General features: G+C 35.2%; 1 protein-coding gene across 16 annotated transcripts in view; it reads right to left on the bottom strand.

Moving 5' to 3' along the window:
• FOXP2 (forkhead box P2) overlaps positions 1 to 20,849 on the bottom strand; it is a 572,585-nt gene that overhangs the window by 100,597 nt on the left and 451,139 nt on the right. For 12 of the 16 annotated variants that reach the window (XM_047694958.1, XM_047694957.1, XM_047694956.1 and 9 more), the window contains one exon: positions 20,530 to 20,604. The exons of the other annotated variants lie outside the window; for them this stretch is intronic. In XM_047694958.1, the coding sequence (XP_047550914.1) occupies positions 20,530 to 20,604 (75 nt within the window). The remainder of the gene's footprint in view (positions 1 to 20,529; positions 20,605 to 20,849) is intronic. 16 annotated transcript variants of the gene reach the window in all.

Genomic DNA, 20,849 nt, shown 5'->3' with positions numbered 1-20,849 from the left:
TAAACTGACTAAATATAATCTCCAAAACTATTTTGTAAAAAATATCAGACAAATGTTCAAGGGCTAACTGTGTTGATCAATATAGAGTAACACTAACAGTGTAACAAATTCAGTAAATCAATCATTTAAAAACCATAACAGTGGGGCACCTGGGTGGCTCAGTGGGTTAAGCCGCTGCCTTCGGCTCAGGTCATGATCTCAGGGTCCTGGGATCGAGTCCCGCATCGGGCTCTCTGCTCAGCAGGGAGCCTGCTTCCCTCTCTCTCTCTCTCTCTCTGCCTGCCTCTCTGCCTACTTGTGATCTCTCTCTGTCAAATAAAAAAAAAATAATAATTAAAAAAAAAAAAAACATAACAGTTAGATAGTTGGAGTGACCATACTATAGTTGTTAAGTTTATCAGTGTTCAATGCCAGGTCCATATAGAATAGGCATAATGAAATTTAACTTACTCTGTTTAAGCTGGGAAAACATTGGGTATAAAGCAATAATTTTTGGTGGTTTTTTTTGCTTTGTCTTTTTTTTGAGAGATGAAGAGTACATGGGGTGGGAGGGAGAGCAGAAGGAGAGGGAGAGAGAGAATCTTAAGCAGGTTCCACACCCATCACAGGATGGAGCCCCACATGGGGCTTGATCTCACGACCCTGAGATCATGATCTGAGTCAAAAATCAAGAACTGGATGCTTAAGCAACTGAGTCACCCAGTTCCCCTAAAGCAGTACTTTTAGATCTTTGAGCTATGTGGAAAGATGACTGCTATACTGGTTTGAGCATAAAAAGCATTTTGAAAAAAGGCACTGGTTAATAGTAAAATAATTTTGGAAGAGGAAGAGTCTGGAATTAACTTTAAAGTTTCTTTTGTTGCTTGAGATTTTTGAGTTTTATGATTTCTCTTGAGGAACTATGTAGTATGATTGTAGTATCATTCATTAAAAACAAAATAACTACTTTATTTAAAATAGATTATCTGAATTTTCCTCTCTTAGTCCACCTGTACATATCCTGCATGGCCAAGAAAAAAGCATACATATCTACCCCTTATCCACTTCTCCTTAGATACTAATGTATCTTCTTCCTCCTCAGAGGCCAAACACAAATGCCAGCCATAATCATATTCTAGCAAATAATTCTTCGACATTTCTATTGCCAAAGAATTTTAGAGCCAGAAAGGCCCAGAAAAATCACAAATGACTGTAAGGGCTCTTTGCATCTATCTGCTCATAAGAAGCACCACAATAGGAAAAACACTTGGAGAGTTTACACAAAACCCCACAGGCAGCCTATAGGCAGTGGGAAAAGAGGGGTATCAGTAGACCCCTTTGAGGAGGGACTTTCTCGTCCTGATCCACAGTTTGGAGAGTCAGGTTGAAGAAACAGCAGGCTATAGGGTTTACTACAGTACACATTAAAACAGCAAAGCTCTTCCCTCCAGCATTTGGTCAAGATCATGGATTTAAATTTCCATGATAGACTGACCTGTAGGCAGAATTCTTTGGGCTATATTTTTAATATTAGGAAAGGAAAAAAAGAAACTCAAATTGTTTTTGGGAGGAATCAAAACTACCTGAGCTATGTGAATAATGAAAAATAAGTAAAATTTGTGCTCTACAAAGGAGTCTGCAAATCTGTAAGCCAGAGCACCTTCTGCTCTTTAGGTAAGGGAAGTTGATATCGGAGCCCACTGGATGCTATTTTGTGACACAGACATGTACATAGTAAGTGATCATGAATATCTATTGCCTATATGGTATTATAACATAAAGAACTACTGAATTCTGAATTAGTATAACAGAATAAGCACCCAAGACGACCTCTCTTCTCTCCCTTTGTTTTAAAAATTATAAAATTATATCGGTACTGTGGAGGGGAAAAAAAAGGGTACCAGCCGAAGATCAGAAGTTTGAGAAACCAGGTAGATATTGAGCAGATAAAAGGGCATAGACTGACAAGGAGAAATATGGGGAAAAAAAGCAGTCCAGAATACCAGAAGCAAAGTCCTACTTCTCACAGAACACAAAGGGCAAGGATGGGCCATGGTACAATCAACCAGGGAATTAATTAAAATCCACCGTCAAGAATGGATAGGCCTAAAGCACAAAACAAAACAAAACAACAAGGAAAAAGAATGGACAGGCCTATAAAACAATTACTCTTCCCACACCCTCTCCAAGACTTAGAGTGGTCTTCTCATACAAATGGCTTTTGCTCCCAGGATAAATTGAGAAGTGCATTATTAATCTAAGAAAACAAACCAGCCTTCTAGAGAAAGCACCCAGTGTGGGTGTAGGAATGCAAAAGTTGAGCACAGTAGAGTTTACAGATGATTCCCAGCTTCAATTACAGACTTACAACTTAAGTTGGTCGTGCCAAATAACACTATCTTAGCTTTGCCACTGGTGGCAATTGGTTCACTCAGTCCTAAAGTGAAGCCTGTCTGCCGACACACTCCCATCTGAGGGAGATGCCTATTCTTTTTTTTTTTTAATTATTTATTTATTTTTTAAAAATTTTTAAAAGATTTTTATTTATTTATTTGAGAGAGAGAGACAGAGAGAGCATGAGCAAGGAGAAGGTCAGAGAGAGAAGCAGACTCCCCGTGGAGCTGGGAGCCCGATGTGGGACTCGATCCCCGAACTCCGGGATCATGACCTGAGCCGAAGGCAGTCGTCCAACCAACTGAGCCACCTAGGCGTCCCGAGATGCCTATTCTTGAAAGAAACCTACACAACCATGCAAAAAATTACCCCGGCTACTAATCTTATTATTACTCAGCCTTCATTCATATATTGAACCAACAATTAGAAACATCAGACATTGGAAGAAAACCAATAGTATAAAAAATGAAAAAGATGAACAAATGTAACATGTCTCAAAACATCAAACAGATGATTCAGAAAACAGAAGGAAGTTTTAAGAATCTTTTGATTTGTATATTCCGAAGTATTTATTGGCTCCATAAAATAAAATAAAAATGCTGGCTAGCCGGTTTTTTTTTTTTTTTAAAGAACCATCATTTCTAGCAGAGAATCAATATAGAAAAAAATAGATATTATTTGAGGAATGAAGATAACCATCAGAAGAGTTCAAAATAATAAAATTAGCAAAAATTGTAGGTGGTGAAAAATTACTAAATTTCTAATCTTTACAGCAAGGAGTCAACATCGTCTACCTATAGTTGATGAATCAAGAAACAGAAGCAGCATGTTTCATACATAAAAGCTACAGGAGTTCAGAGAAAACAACCAATTACTTGGGGGCAAAAATGACATTGATTGAAAACAGTTTAAGTTTGTGTATGGAGACAGCCAAACCAAATGTCCTGCTTAAGAGGAACATTCAGGACTCCTTTTCATTTCACGAACACGCGCAAATACTAGCATATATTCGATATGCTTAGAAATTTTTCTAATGACAAATCTAAAGCAGTAACTGCTTATTGACAAATATTGGAGAAAAGCAATTCCCTTTCAGATTCCAGATAGCAGCAGTCTTGGGGAAAATGACTTGTAAGTTTCGGGACTGTTTCAATTTCTATATTCAAGAACAACAACAAAAAAAAAACAAACAGGGGCTGGGGAAAAAGAAATTTCTTAATGTTTTTGATCACTTCATATATACTTTTAAAATACTCTGCAGCAATTATTTAATTTTTTAAAAATCGAATTCAACTATGGGGTTCAGACTAGTTCAAAAACTGTATGAGTTTAAAATAAATATCAGTGGGAAAAGATGGGATCAGGAGGGAGACAAACCATAGGAGACTGTTAATCTCACAAAACAAACTGAGGGTTGCCAGGGAGGGGGGTAGAAGGGTAGGGAGAGTGTGGCTGGATTATGGACATTGGGGAGGGTGAGTGCTGTGAAGTGTGTAAGCCTGACGATTCACAGATCTGTACCCTCGGGGCTAATAATACATTATATGTTAATTAAAAAAATAAGTAAAATAGAAACTGAAAAAAAAATCAGACACTTTAAAATGAGGATGAGAATTTCAAAACCATCAATAAGACACCAAGAATGATGGATTTTATTATCTCATGTTTACCAAATCAGCAGCTGATTTGAACTTTGAGAAACTGTTGGATAACTAGTAAGAGAATCATTTCCTTTTCCTATTCACGTTTAGGAAATACTTCCAAATTTCTACCCTTGCTATGCCTTTTCTCAAGTATTTTATTCACATGTTGAAAATACTGATAATCAATGTAACACAAACTGAATTAGCCATAATTTTAAGAAATACTATGGCTTTGTGTATTTATTTATTTATTTATTTATTTATTTATTTTTTAAAGATTTTATTTATTTATTTGAGAGAGAGGCAGTGAGAGAGAGCATGAGCGAGGAGAAGGTCAGAGGGAGAAGCAGACTTCCTGTGGAGCTGGGAGCCCGAGGCGGGACTCGATCCGGAAACTCCGGGATCATGACCTGAGCCGAAAGCAGTCGTCCAACCAACTGAGCCACCCAGGCGTCCCTGGCTTTGTGTATTTAAAGTTGGGTCATTTGTACAATTATCCTGGAACTTAGTGAGATACTGAAAAATCTAAATTTTTATTATGACTTAAATAATGAGTGCCTACTAAACTCAGCCTTTAAATAGTAATGATTAATTAGGCTTTAATAATACTCATACTAGTAGTACTTTGTTACAAAAGCTGCTTTTACTAGTATGAACTATGATTTATAAATGCATTGCAATACAAAAACATTTTGTGCTAATTCAAGAAAAGTTGTTTATAGGAAGCACTATGTTGTTAGAAATATGTTTAAGCATATGTAGAAGAATAAGAACATGAACTATATTGTTTGGAATCTTGACATCCTGATATATTTCAAATGACTGTTCTAGGGGAAAGCTTTCATCCAAAATTTCAGTTAAAATGGAAATACATCCAATCAAATAGTGATATATATATATCATATATATATACATATATATATGTATATATCAGCATATATATATATACTACATATATATATATCAGCATTCTAGGATTAAGAAACACATAAATTAGTATAACATACAAAAGCACTTTATTTTTTAAAATATTAAAGTCAAAGAAACGGTTAATGAGTAACACTATGACAAGTCATTATTAAATGTATTATAAGATGCAAATATTGTTAAAATATATGTGCATATTTAATGTATGAGTTAAAGTCATCAGCATTCTGTATAGTGTCATTTAATTTAACAAATGATAATAAGGTATTTATAAATGGAATCTTCATAGAAGAGTAAACATCACTAAAAATACTTTCAATAACCTACACTACAGTAAATCTCTTTATCCTCCCTATATCCCACAAATGATCTTTTTACTCCTGAAATACTTATAGGACGTATTCGATATTAAGTGATATACAAATTTTTTAACATCATGATGTAAGTAGACCTTCAGTTTAACCACTATATCTTTCCGATATTCATAAGTTACCAGGTGAAAAATTCAGTCAAGCCAGTTAGTAGCACTTTGTAGACAAAACTCCAGAAGTATTATATTACTGAAATAATCTTACTTTTAAACTCAATTTACTCAACACAATTGGTTTGTGCAGGCACAATTCTGTCCTTCCCACATGCATACAAAACAGCAAAATAAATATCTAATACTGTTAAATATAATCACAGAGCATCAAACTGTTTCCCCCTGACTTTTAATTATTATATTAAACATTACCCCTAGCTATAACGATCACAAATATTTCTTTAAATTTTAAATGCATATGGGGGCACCTGGGTGGCTCAGTCAGTTAAGCAGCTGACCCTTGATTTCAGCTCAGGTCACGTTCTCAGTATTGTGAGATTGAGCCCAGCATAGGGCTCTGCACTGGGTGTGGAGCCTGCTTAAGATCCTCTCTTTCCCCCTTCCTCTGCCGCTCCCCCTCCCCTGTCTTAAAAAGATTATAAATGTATCTACACACTATCTTGTAGTAATCTGTGTGTATTATATCTGTATATAACACGCACGCACAGAATATTCATTTTCTAAAAGTTGAGCTTTAGAACAGTGCTTCTTAATCTTCAAGGAACATATATATTGGCTAAGGATCTTGTTAAAATGCAGATTGTGATTCAATAGGTCTGGAGTGGGGCCCGAGAGTCTGCATTTCCAACTAATTCCCAGGTGATGCTCCTGGCCCAGGGAACACATTGTGTAGAGAGGCTCTTAAATAAGTGTCTCCTAATCTTGACTAATCCTCCGAATCATCTGGAGCAGTTGGTAGAGAGACACTGAAAATAACAAATCTCGTGTTTGAGGTGAGACGTAGAAAACTGGCCAGATGGCTTACCTAAGTTCAAAACATTGATTTCAAAATGAGAAAACTTAACAAAAACTCTCTACATTCTTAAAAGTCTCACTCTTTCCAACAATATTTACATACTTCAGAAATTTTCTTGATCAGTAAGGAAAACTACCATCAGAAGAAAAAAATTGGAGGAAAAAAAATGAATATTATCTACCATTATGTTAACACTAAAAAAAATTGGTACTTCCTTCCTGATTCTATGAAGAGATATTTAGATTAAGCAGTATAAATGACAAAAGAAAACAAAATTCTACAGAAGCAAAACAAAAGGAGAGGACCCTGTTAAGTACTCACTACAGGCCAGATACTTTTGTGCATTTCTCATTAAGTAGCATGGGAAAATGAAATTATTTTCCCCAAAGTAATCAGACTCTAGAAGAGAAAAAGGTGGAAACAAATTTTCATTCCATACGGATTTTAGGTAGCAAGCTGAAACTGCCTTTACCAGGACAAGATTTGGGTTCTGTGAACTTTACCACCCCAGGAAGCAGAGAGGACAGAGAGACTTGAGTGGTCAAAGGCCTAGGGGTGGGCAAAGGTTTGGGGATATTTACTTGGCAGAGTGAATATTTTGATTATTTCTGAGAGTCATTTAAAAAAAGGAATAACAAGACCTGGCAGGAGGGGGAGATCTTAGAAAAATAGCACAGATTCAGGAATGCCGAATAAATGTTTTGACTGTCAAACAGAAAAGACTTAATGAGAATAGAAGATTTAATGAGAGTAAAGCGTTGGTTCAAGAAAGATAAAGGAAATGTAAACTTATAGAAGAAAAAGTGAAAGTTGTCAGAATTGGAAAAAAAAAAGCCAACAATCAAACTTTGAGAGCATGAGTTGGAATAGTGCTGGTGATTGTCAAATCTTTTTTGTGTTCTTGTCTGAAGCAGGTGGAGCTGAAAATCCCTGGTTTACAGGAGGTGGAGAAAAGCGAAGTCGAAGTGTTCAAGGCAGCTAATCGGATTCAAATATTCAGGCACTCTTCTAATGTGGGGGGTGGGGTGGGGTAGTTTCCTTCTAAATCATATTTGTAGGGAAGTAATTAAAACCCCCAGAAAAAGCCACAGGTGATGTAACATAAAGGAGAGATCTTGGATCAGACAGACCTGAATCTGAATCTCGGCTTAATCATTTGCTAAAACATGACCCTAGGTAGATTATTTTACTTCTCAGTTAAGTCTGTTTCCTCAATAGAAAAAAATATATATGTAAATAGCTATAATAGAAACTACTACGGGTGGGGGTGCCTGGGTGGCACAGTTAGTTGAGCATTCCATTCTTGGTTTCAGCTCAGGTCCTGATCTCAGGGTCTTGAGATGGAGTCCCATGGGGCTTCCCACTCAGCCAGGAGTGTGCTTCTCTCCTTCTGTGCCCCTCCCTGCTCCTGTTCACACACTCATGCTCTGTCTCTCAAATAAGATAAATAAATCTTAAAAAAACAAAACCAAGGGCGCCTGGGTGGCTCAGTGGGTTAAGCCGCTGCCTTCGGCTCAGGTCATGATCTCAGGGTCCTGGGATCGAGCCCCGCATCGGGCTCTCTGCTCAGCGGTGAGCCTGCTTCCCCCTCTCTCTGCCTTCCTCTCTGCCTACTTGTGATCTCCCTCTCTCTCTGTCAAATAAATAAATAAAAATCTTAAAAACAAAACAAAACAAAACAAAAACCCCAAAAAAGCCCCCAAACCCAAAATTATTGCAAAGTGTGGTTATTCCTCGAAGGCTGGGCTTCTGCCAAAGAGACCACATTATGATTTTGTCTCCTAAAACCTGACATAGTCGATAGTTTCACCAAAACCCCAGTAAATCAAAACAGAAAAACTATTTAATTCAGTTTGAAGATCTTCAATAAATTTGCTTAGCAGAGAACTGAAAAAAGTGAAAAAGGAAAAGCATTTTTGTTAGCATGTTAAAAGGAATTATTTTCGGCAGCAATGACGTAGGAACTTTTTGGTCAGAAGTCATGGAATCATTTGGGAGAGATTATACTTCCAACAGTTTATCACCAATTCTTGAAATTCTACTATTTAAGGTCTACTTTGCAAAGCAGAAATATCAGCTGCTGTAAAAGGCTCCAAAACCAAGGTCCTTATTTGTATCTCTCTTAGTTTTCCTTATGCTTTAGTTCTGATTTTATGAAGAGAAAGACGGTTTTTTTTGTTTAAGGATATGTTACCCTGTCATACCCTTTGTATCCAAATTGTGTAGTACTAGGCGCAGAATTAAGCAATTAAAAGTAGTGTAAGGGCAATTTCAGTGGTTGAGTTATTGAGTTGTTCTTAAAATGTAATACTGTCAATACAGTGGAAAAAAGACGATCATAATATTTCTGCATATATTTCATTCTGGTTGCATGTCTGCTTTCACTAAAAGGTTTTTCTAAAAAGTGAAAAGCTTTATTTTATTAATTACTAAAAATTAACTAATTACTTAAAAAGTTCAAAATCTTCATGTATCTAAATGTTTCATAAAAGAATTAATGTTCTTCAGATATATATTAATCCATCTTAAATTTCTGAGAGAAAGGAAAGAGCACTCATCTTGTGACTATGCTATTAGTCTTTTATGAGAAAATCACTGCTAAGTTTAAATTCTAATGAGTAGTTATCTTTTTGGCTAATAATTTCCTAATGTATAACAAATATGGTCAAAGTAAAGCTCTCATAACTAGAAAATTTTAACAACCACGAAAATACTCTTCCCTTTTTGGGCACCATTTGTCATAGAAATAGGAATCCCTAAAAGGTGATATGAAGTTCAAACATAGATGTCATGACATGGGGAGAGGGACACAGTGACAGTCACAAGGCATTAACAGATTGAACAAATAATGAAAGACAGGTAAAAACCCAGCTATGAGTTTACTTATCATCAAATTTCCATTCAATTCCAATGAAAGTGGGTTTTGATTCCCTTTCAAGGACTACCTCCATCTGTGCCCTGGATGCCAGCATCCAATCCCCATCATCTTTCATTCCTTGTTTCAACTCTTTACTCTACTCCTTCTTTCACTTTTAATCTTTTCATCTCCACTGTCTCCTTCCCTAAAGACCTTTCCTCACTCATGCTCCTCCTCAAGGCCCCATCCTATCATCTCCCTTTTAATCAGCATTTCTCCCAAAGGGCCAGAGCCCTTTGTCACCTCTACATGAACTCCTTCGGTTGTCATGTAAGTCATCGACTGTATTCTGTTGAAAACACTCTTGCCAAATCTACAACTTGCTTCAGGTCTCATCCTCATTTTAAAACCACTCCTTTGTCTGTAACAAGGCTTTGAATAATCTCTTAGCTTGTTAAAAATCTCTTCTGTTGTCCATTGACCCCTGCTCCTGGTTCTTTGCTGTGTTATGGATTCACTTTCTTTACTGGTTCTTCTTTTTTCCCTTAGCCAATATCATGATTTGTGACTTATCTGTGGTCATCTTCCTCTTCACAGTCTCATTGAAAATAATGGACTCTGGTCTCCCGCATATGGTATGACTTCCAAAAATTCATCATCTCCAACTCATTGCCAACAGCCTGCCGAACATGGATATCCCACTGGCAATGCAAATATACTTCTCAAACAACGTTTTCATTACTTCCAACCGCTTTCTGCCTACCATCGAACCTATTATTCTTTCTGGGTTCTAGATATCACCAGGCTCACAGTCAACCAAATTCAAATATCCAGGCACAGATTTTTTTTCTGTTTCTCTAATTAGCAACATAACATAAACAATTGTATTCTCCCCTAACTCTGTCCTCTTAACTTTCTTCCCTGTCCTTCTCCTAGTTAAGATTACCATTATTATTTTTGGGGGTAGCATCCTTTAACCTATACACACGATTCCAATATTTTTCTAGTTCAATCACTTCTTCCTAATGTTCCTAAGGATATTTTTAAATAGGAGCGTCTGGCTATGTTACATTCACTTCTTTGCTCAAAAATGTATTTTTTAAAGATTTTATTTATTTATTTGACAGAGAGAGACAGCAAGAGAGGAACACAAGCAGGGGGAGTGGGAGAGGGAGAAGCAGGGTTCTCGCCAAGCAGAAAGCCTGATTCGGGGCTTGATCTCAGGACTTTGGGATCATGACCTGAGCCACCCAGGTGCCCCTCTTTGCTCAAAATCTTACAGAATATTTAAAGTTCTTTAAAAATTCAAAACTTCAACTTTTGGCCTTGGTCCATATATTTAAAGACTACATATGCCAACTTTTCCTGAAACATTTTCCAATTTCTCAGATACAATAAGTGTAGCCTTTGAAAACTACCCATCTTTTTCTTTTCTCTCTTCTGTAAACTTGCAGATTCTGTTCCCAGTGTCTAGAATATTCTCTACATTTTCAGTGTGATGAATTTATGTGTTTTTTTTTCCCAAAACTTCACCTCAACCTGTCCATCTACCTGTCCCTAATTCCTCAGTACAGTGATTAAGCCTATCTTTACAACTTGCTTGATTTTTTGAGTACTAAATTACACATTTCCCATCTTCACAGTCTACACTTCTCAGATGCATGTGGTTACTCATTAGTTTACTGAAATTTTTTTTAATCATTGTGAGTTATAACAGTATGTGTTCAGTGAGTATGTGTTGAATGGAACTGTATCAGAGCCGTATCAGAGGGCTAAGAATAATTCCAAAGTGTGGATTGGATAACAAGACCAAAAAAGGGATTAATCAATGTGGACTGCATTGGTGAAAATGCATTCATGTGGGATAGTATTGAACTGGGATTTTTTTTTTTTTAAGATTTTATTTATTTATTTGACAGAGAGAGATCACAAGTAGACAGAGAGGCAGGCAGAGAGAGAGAGAGAGAGAGAGAGAGGGAAGCAGGCTCCCCGCTGAGCAGAGAGCCCGATGTGGGCCTCGATCCCAGGACCCTGAGATCATGACCTGAGCCGAAGGCAGCGGCTTAACCCACTGAGCCACCCAGGCGCCCTTGAACTGGGATTTTATAACCAGTGGAATTTGACAAGCAGGAAAGAACAGAGAGGATGATACAAAATGATAATAACAAAAGAAAGGGAATAGCAAAAAAGGAGTATTGTATGTTTTGGACATACATAAAGGTGTATTAGTTAGGACCCAATGTTTTTGTTTATGAAATAATAGGAGATAAGTTTGGCAAAGAAAAAGCCCAGTTTGGGGGAAGTACATGACTGTAAAGCTTTATCCAAGAGACAGTGGGCAGCCACTCAGGACTGTTTAGAAGTTATAAGTAAGAAGAATAGGAACAATTATTTATCTTATGATGATATCAATTATAATATTATAATAAACTATATATAAAACTATATAAACTAAAATAAAATAGTATGTACTAATTTAAAATGGTGGAAGTGATTGTTCCAAGTACTTGTAAGACTTTTCTAAAACCATAATGTCTGAACAGAATTCAAACCTTGTACTCATTTCTATGAGTGCTATGAATATATTTTATAGGATCAAAATTGCATGTTACAGACTTAGCATTTTAGTCTGATGAATTCAAGCATCCATTCTGAGCTTTACCTATTTAAATGTTTGGTATTTCAGTATCACACTTAAAGTATTGTCATGTCTTCTGTTTTTTGGATTTTAAGATCAGGATGGCATAACAGACCTACTAATCACTTTTTCTCGATTGTTAAGACATAATATTTATCTGGGAGAGAGTAAACAGACAAGCTAAAAAGCTGAGGGACATCTCTTTGGTCATCTCTACAGAGCAACTGATCTTGGTCAGATGTGTAGTCTAAATAAATATAAAATGATTGTAAAGAATTAAGATTTTGTTAACCATTAAGTTTATTCCTTTAAACATTAGGAACTAACTTTGGAATGCCCTTTATACCACAGTAAGAGTTTCATGTCTTTTTCTAGCTGAAATCCTATTAAAAAATTGTAAGCAATAAATCAACAGTCTTGGATTTCATGAAGTCATGTTTCTGGGGGAATCATTAAAAATCCTTGGATTGTTCTTTTTCTAAAATCTCTACGTGTAAATAAAATTATCTCATAGATCTGACTGAGATCCTAAACGTGTTCTCAACAAACTGCAAATAGTCAAGTAATATGTATGGTAATTTCAAAAGTGATCACAAAATCTACCTGGTTTTTGAAATCTTTTCATAGGTAAATGTGATTAGCAACATCTGGAAAAACTTAATGCTTTCCTTACATATAGAATTAAAGTTAAAATACACAATCTGTGAAAATTAATACACACGAACCATGGCTTAAGACTAAAGAATTATCAGGTCATCAATAGCTCCCCCTTGAATTCCATGAATACTGGAGAGATATTAGGGGAGTCACTTAGATTCTTTATCACTGTTTTCTCAACTGTAAAATAAAGTATTTGAATTAGATGAAACATAGGGCTTCTTTTAGCTATAATATTCTATCAGTCCATAGAGGATGGAAACACATGCTGGGCACACATCCCCTTTCTCTTTATTTTGGCTATGCAGTAACAGGGCACAACCCTTCTAATACTGCATAGCCAAAATAAAGAGAAAAGGGATGTGTGCCCAGCATGTGTTTCTATCCTCTATGGACTGATAGAATATTATAGCTAAAAGGAGCCCTATATAGATCATATATAAGGAGACAAAGGCAGGCATGCAAAAAAGTATATTTGCCAGCCTTAAATGAGTATATGAGATACGCAACTTACAGGGAACAAGGATTCAGGGTGAAACAGAGATAAAACAATAGTGTACTTGTTACTCATATCATTTCATTTCTTTATTTCAACTTTGTATTAATTACTTATCAGCAAAATAATCACTAGGTATGCATATATGATGCTGTAGGAAAATTTAAGCTTGTTTATCAACTTTTAATGGCATAATTTTGTCAACACTCTCTCTCCCTAAAATTACACAATCAATGTGAATTTATGAATGATGCTTAATTTAATGAGAATTTATCTGATATTTACCTGGTACCTTCCCTTCAGCGTAATATCTTTTACGATACTCTTACTTAAGAGTACTTAAGTGAGAACTCTCAAGATCTCTTATTCCTATTCTATATTGTCTGTTTTAGCCAGACTAAATATTTTACATATAAAATTCTAGAAAAATTAAAATTAAGGTATTATATTGTTACTCTGAAAATATTAAATATACAACCCATGTAATCTGGAGCATGATGTTAAAACTGGATTTGAAAAGGTAGATTTGATTTGAAAGGTAGATTGCTTCTGCCAATATTACAAAATATCTCATCTTACCTCTCTTAAGAGAGAACAGGAGGAATATCTGCTGGAGTAGTAATTACAACTTCAGGGAAAAGAGCTTGGGAACATGGTTGCAAGAGCCTAAGCGTGTCATGTTGTTTTTAATGTTAAATATGACAGAAGTTCCATCTCGAAATCTTTAACTTAGTATAAGGCTTTTATTCTTTATCTTACCAATAAGGTGAATTTACTTGCATCAAAATTATCATTATGATAAAGGATATGATTAATTGGAAAGTAAGCATGTGCAATTTTATCTAAGTTGTTTGAATCACTATTATATGATTACAGCATGACAGAACTCTGATAATGTAAGCTTTCTGAACTCCACTGAATAAAGATTTAAAGTACAGCATGCAGTTTTAGGTTGAAGTCTTAATGTCAATGGGAATTATATGCTGCTTAACATGACATCCTATGTATTAAAATCACATGAAAAATCCAGTTATTTAGAAATATTTTTGAAGTAAATACATTGCAGCATGAATGGTGCCAGTGATAAAAATTTGATGTCTCTAATTTGTTAATCCTATGCATAACAGATGACTCATTTGACTAATGAAAATTACAAACACAAAAAAATGTAACTTGAAAGGAAGACAACAAAAGTGAATAGCATATACAAGTCAATAAAAACACATATACATTCTTTTACATTATTGGTCATTAAATATGTATATGTATGCATGTATGTTTGTTTGTGTGTGTGCACACTCACGAGTCATGAAGATTTATAACAAGGATGACTTGTTTTTTTGTGCCTTGTGCTTACTATTATGCTAAAATGATACAGAAATATACAAGGAACAGAAATACAAATACTAAATACGGAATATACATTTTTTAAGTCTTTAGAAATATACAAGAACTATAGAGTGAACTGTGAGAAGTTAGTGCAGATTTCATATTTGTAGAGACTATACTAATATTTCATTACAAATAACTTTAAAATGTGAAAGGAAACATATAGTCTATCTGAATGGGCACCATAAATTCACATTATTGCCACATACATAGTCTAGTGTGTGTATCAATTTATTTGATGAAAAATATATTAACAACAACAAAACCAGATAACTAAATAAATAGTCCTTTCATCAGCTCCTGATTTCTGCCATACTGATGCTTTGGTGAATCATCAAGGGGAGTAAATTATTCATTATAAATTTCAAAGAGGAACCTCCATTGAAAAAGCTCTGCTACTGGTCTTCTTGGAACCAACATCAAGAGAATTCATTGCAATCTCAAATATTGCAATAAAATAGAAGGTGAGAGGCAACCACTCAGGAGAGGTGTCTAGAATGAACTGAGTTCATGGAGCTACATCCTAGCTGAGTGAGGTGTGTAAAGATAATTATTAATATTTGAATTACACTTGGAAAGAAAAAGATTAATCAAGAAGTGCATACAAATGTCAACCAAGGTTTTAAAAACAGAAATCTTTATTCTATTTCTGACAAAGAATCTGGAAGGTTTTTAACAGTAGCCCTAAACATGGTTACCATATTACAACTCCATGGCATTAACAAAATCAGCTGTAAAGTCCAGGTTTGAAATGTTTGGTTATCTTAAGGCTTATTTCATACCAAAGGACCTCAAACAAAAACTACTCAAAATGAACACGATTAATTAACAAATCTAATTTGTACTGCTTTATAATCAATTCAAGTGTACTCTACTACAACTTTACACTAATAGTGAAGAGTTAAATCTAGGTTTTATAGAAAGGGCTCTAAAAAAAGATACCACAATATTATCCCTGGTTAACTACCTATAGCGTGTTAGTTAAAATTGTCAATACTATCAATCAATAGTAATTTACCTTTAACTCCTGGTTCATCTCTGATAATAAATTTAAAATAGGTAAGGAAGGGGTGCCTGGGTGGCTCAGTGGGTTAAGCCGCTGCCTTCGGCTCAGGTCATGATCTCAGGGTCCTGGGATCAAGTCCCACGTCAGGCTCTCTGCTCAGCAAGAAGCCCGCTTCCCTCTCTCTCTCTCTCTGCCTGCCTCTCCGTCTACTTGTGATCTCTCTCTCTGTCAAATAAATAAATAAAAAATCTTAAAAAATAAAATAAAATAAAATAAAATCGGTAAGGAAGAAAAAACACTGGAGGTAATCTGGCACTGCCCCATCTATGTATATCCTAACTTCATATCTTGGTGTGCTCTAGCTGGATACAAACAATTAGGGGTACAATCACTTTTCCTAATCTTCTTTGGCAATGGTTTTCCTTGGCTGCCAGAGGACCTCATTTAGATCTGGTGAGGGAGGATTCTTTATCTTCCACTTAACAAATCAGAAAACATTTGGACAACACTGATTTTTGTGAGTGAATAAGTCAGTGTTTAATGTAAATTAATGAATATAAAGACTTTCCTCTCATTAAGGAACATTTCCATCTGTCTTAGTCATGCTTCAAGGTGCAATGCCTAATGCTTATTTAGTGTTAATACCAAATACGCACTTAAATTTACATCAAACAGAATTGCCTCTTTAGTCCAACCAAGAGTGTATTGATGGTACTACAGCTACTGACTTGAATATCTACTGCAAACTATGAGTTAGTCATCACGCTAACTACTTTCCAATTATAAAATTTAATCCCCATTACCACACTATGAGGTAGATTATTATTATCCTAATTATACAGATTGAGAGCATGAAGCTAAAAAATGTAAGTAATTTGTCCAATATTCGATCTAGAAAGATGATTCCAGAGCCCATGGGATAGATGATTTGCTGCGGGGTATAACTCATGTAAAGACTAAAAAGAGAGATAAATTTGGATAGAAAATAAGTGATTCTTAAATACTGTCACTCTTGGGGTGCCTGAATGGCTCAGTGGGTTAAGTCTCTGCCTTCGGCTCAGGTCAGGATCTTAGGATCCTGGGATAGAGCCCCGCATTGGGCTCTCTGCCTCCCCCTCCCCCTCTGCTTGCCTCTCTGCCTGCTTATGACCTCTCTCTCTCTCTCTGTGTCAAATAAATAAATAAAATCTTAAAAAAAATTTGTCACTCTCCTCTTTTGTTATTTCCTCCAACGCACAATTCTCATTGAAATAAAACATTCAGGAGGTAATCAAAACAGAATAAAGATCTGTAGGGGGGGAGATTCAACGTGATCAACGCAATTTAATTTATATGGGTCATAAACCAACTGGACCAAGGCCAGCAAGTTTCATTTTTGGTTTCATAGGTCCAACAAGTTTTATTCATCAAAATACTCATTTGACCCAATGCTAAATGTTTTGAAAATAATACCCAAAAGACAAGGACTCTAAGTATTCCACTTAATTGCCTTAGCACTTGGAGCTAATGGGCAGAATCCTATGTAAAATAGTATTCATTTAGTGTAAAAACCTGTAGGCAAGACTAACAATAAGGTTATCTGCAGGTAGGTGTTAATGAGGCCATTCAGACAGATGAGGTGTCAACAAGGTCTTGTTATTGGGGAGTGAACTTGGGTTACTATTGTGTGGTAGGGAAGCAAATTCAGGATCTTGACAGTTAGCCATTCATAAAGCTGCTTGATATATCATGAGGGGGGAAAAAGCACCTATCTTATAACTAACATCTGAAAGCAAAGTAAAGTAAGTGAAGATTTTTCCAGATGAGAGTTAAATATATACCATTTGAAAAAAAATGAGTATGAAAAGGAAGTATTGAAAAGTAATCTCTCATAAAGAAGCTCTCTTACTCTCACACTCTTTCCTTTAAAGCCAGAACTTAAAGCTTTTCCTTATAAAATTCAAAGTTACAATAAGGATATTATGTCATTATCCTTAGAATGTTAAACATACAACCTGTGGAGACCAAACAACAGGTATATAGAATTTAAGATGATAATTTTCAGGTAGGGATGATATAAGGGAGCACAATTACTACCCTGTATTGCTATAAATTAGTCAAGGCACAATAAATATAATCTATTGTTGGATATATAAATGTATCACTACTGTTCAACAATGTGCTAATAAGGAAGCACAATACTCAGATGACAGCTAATGTCTGATGGCTACTTGCATGCTAAAACGCCAGAAAATGCTTCTTTGAAATATATTTTTATTGTATCTTTTGTTGGGAACTGGATGGAAGAAATGCCTGGGAGAGGATAGTATGATGGAGAGCATCTGACATCAGTTTAATATGAAATATGTAATATTACTTATTTCCTTAAGGGAATTTGAGCTTTAACCTACTTTTGGTAGTTGTTAAGTGGCTTTTCTCTGAAATTTATGGCACTTTATTTCCAGCTTTTAAATAAACTTACAGGATTTTTATTTTTGAAGTTAAGAGGGAGGGAATAAAAAGTAATTTAATCTCCCAATTTGGAACAATTGCCTGAAAATTTTGGCTTTTTTCTTTGTGAAGGTTGATCAACCATGGAAGTAATATGTGTGATATTAAATTGATCCACTGATAGGGATATATGATCTCTTAAAGATTTCAGAATTAGGGGCGCCTGGGTGGCTCAGTTGGTTAAGCTGCTGCCTTCGGCTCAGGTCATGGTCCCAGGGTCCTGGGATTGAGTCCCGCATCGGGCTCCTTGCTCAGTGGGGAGCCTGCTTCTGCCTCTGCCTGCCGCTCTGCCTGCTTGTGCTCTCCCTCTCTCTCTCTGACAAATAAATAAATAAAATTTTAAAAAAAAAAGATTTCAGAATTATTACAGTGATTCACAATTTATTACACACTTCAGTTAAATAGATTATAAAGGAATGTGGCTGCCTTTAGAGACCTGTATGTATACTTTCTACACTCTTCTTCCATTTAGCCCACCAGTTATCTCATGGTGCTCCAGAGCTTAGTTGACTACCACCTCAGAGTACTGGTACTTACGAAATATACTAAATACTAAAAGAGAGCAATGTCCATTGCATAGACATTGTCAACTGTGAATAATAGATATCATCTGTTTTAGTTTGCATTTTGATTTTAAATCCCACTAGCCACTTTAGCCTGCAGAAAGGTTATATCTAAAGTAGTCAATAAAAGAAAATAAGTACCTACTTAGTATTTAGTGTTTCCCTAGTGTTGTGAAGTCAGGAGGCATCATTTGCAGAGTCACTCAGTGACTAGTCTGAAGTATTAAGTTTGGTGCACCATAGGGATAGGAGATACCTGGTACGCACTTATACTCCCTCTCCCTATCAGCCACAACAGACCTCACTAATTCATCCTGGTAGTCTTCCTGTCCCAGATACTATCCACGATCCTGACACACAGAACAACCTTAGACTCCCATTCAACACAGCCCTCAAGGCAACCACGAACAATCTGGCATATCCTTGGAAAGACCAAAACACTGATGATCATAGACTTCATTCAGCCTTGCCATTGAGGAATTAAATGGCCTATGGTTAAGTAATTTAATTTCTCTGTGGTTTGTTTTCATTCTGAAAACATGTCAGTGAAAATATAAAGATCTGATGCTATCGATTTATTCTTATATTAGTAGAATAGAGAATTTTTTTTATACTGGTAGAAGTAGTTTTAGATAAAGAACAAACACTATTAGTAGTTTAGTGAGCTCACTCTTCAGTCTAATGAAAACAATTTTTCCATTGGGATTATTTTAGAAAAAAGTGTTACCAATTAGAAATACTGCCTTTTCCATTTTTAATGCACTATTTTCTTAAAAGTATATTTTTGGATGAATCTTTATTAATAGGTTAAAGTATATAGTTATTTTTGAAGTTTATCTTAAATTTATCTCCCTTCAAAATATAGAGCAAATACTTAGAAAATTAGGTTAGTTTAGTCTTTCACCTAAATTTACATCATTCCAGCAAAACTTACCACTGCTTTTTAATTTCTGGAACTTTTTTTCAGATGTTACTATTGCCAAGAAAGTTCAGGAGGCACAAACACTGCAGAACTAAAATGAATGAAACCCAAAATAGATAACTTCAAATCATTGCAAAACCTGTTTTAATGTACAAAATTCATTACCAATTCTCTGCATTCACTATTTCCATAAAATAGTCTATGTTATGTTGTTTCCACTATTTTTGTTTGAATCAAACAATTTCTAAAAGGCTTTGTGTTTGTATATTTTCCGCAAAGAATAGCATTCCATACTAATTTGACACTATTTTTTATTGAGAAAAGCCTTTATTTTTTTTTAACCAAGGTATGAAATTAGAAATTTCTTCTTTATTCAGGAAGACACTATTTATTTATAAAAGTCTTAACTGTGATCTGTTCTATCAACTATAAATTAAGAAATACTATGTACAGCATCTTAAAAAATTTGGGGGTGTGAGCCAATTTAGGAATACTCTAGTCCATGGAAATTAACTAAACACCTCAATTCTTAAGGAAACAAGTAAAAATTCTATATATGAAAAATATATGACTTACATATTTAAAGATTCCTTAAGAATACAGGTAGTAACCATGCTAAATGGAAACACGAAGTTGCTCTATTAAAAATTCTTGAATGGCCACTTCAGGATTATTATTCATTTCCAAGGCTAACTGGTATGTGAACTGGGTCACAAAAGCAATTTTCATTGAATATTATAGTCTAAAGAGACAAATTATACTCTAGTGACAGAATATGTATTTAAAAAAAGGCCTTGGCATATTTATATGATAACTTGCAGACATGGAACAGCAAGTTTCCCCTAAAAATATGTAAATATATATTGTATCTATTCATAATCTTTATTTTTTTTCATGTCAACACTATCTCATCAAGTGATTCCTAAAAGTTCAAGAAAAGTATAGTGGTGAATCAACCATATGCCTTTATATATTTCAGGTAAATTTTAACACCATCAACTCACAGAAACAGTGAAGTGTATAGACGATGAAATATAATTGAAGAGAGAATACAAGAAGCAACAGAAAACCAGCTAATTACATTGATATCTTCATATTAATCATCTCTGATTATCTTCATCAATGAAAGGGAGTGGCTAATAGAAAATCACAGATAATCTATTTTGTGGTATTGAGTCTATGGCTTTGTGCTTAGTAGCTGAACTTCTAGTTGCTCAGTGTAACTTACTGCAAATGTGTTGTGAGGATGCCCATCACCAGAAGAGTGGCCACAGACACATAATTTTGTTTCTGGAAGCAATTCCTAGATTAAACAAAGAGAATCAGGAGTTGGCTTCTTCCCCCTCCAATCTTAAGGCTTATGCTAATAATGTACATTATCATTTAATAAAAAATATTTTTGGAAAATTATCTTGGTAGGTGAATATAGATGAGACTATTCCATCTTTGTGTCACAGTTAATAATAGTATAGAATTTAAAAATAAAAATAACTTGGCAGATGCAAAGTTGAATATTTGAACATAATTAACCACTAACCAAAAAATTTC

This window comes from Lutra lutra, chromosome 11, assembly GCF_902655055.1.
Source record: "Lutra lutra chromosome 11, mLutLut1.2, whole genome shotgun sequence".
In the NCBI taxonomy this organism is placed as follows: Eukaryota; Metazoa; Chordata; class Mammalia; order Carnivora; family Mustelidae; genus Lutra; species Lutra lutra.
Note: the sequence above shows the minus strand (reverse complement) of the source record. Positions and strands in the feature narration are given on the sequence as shown.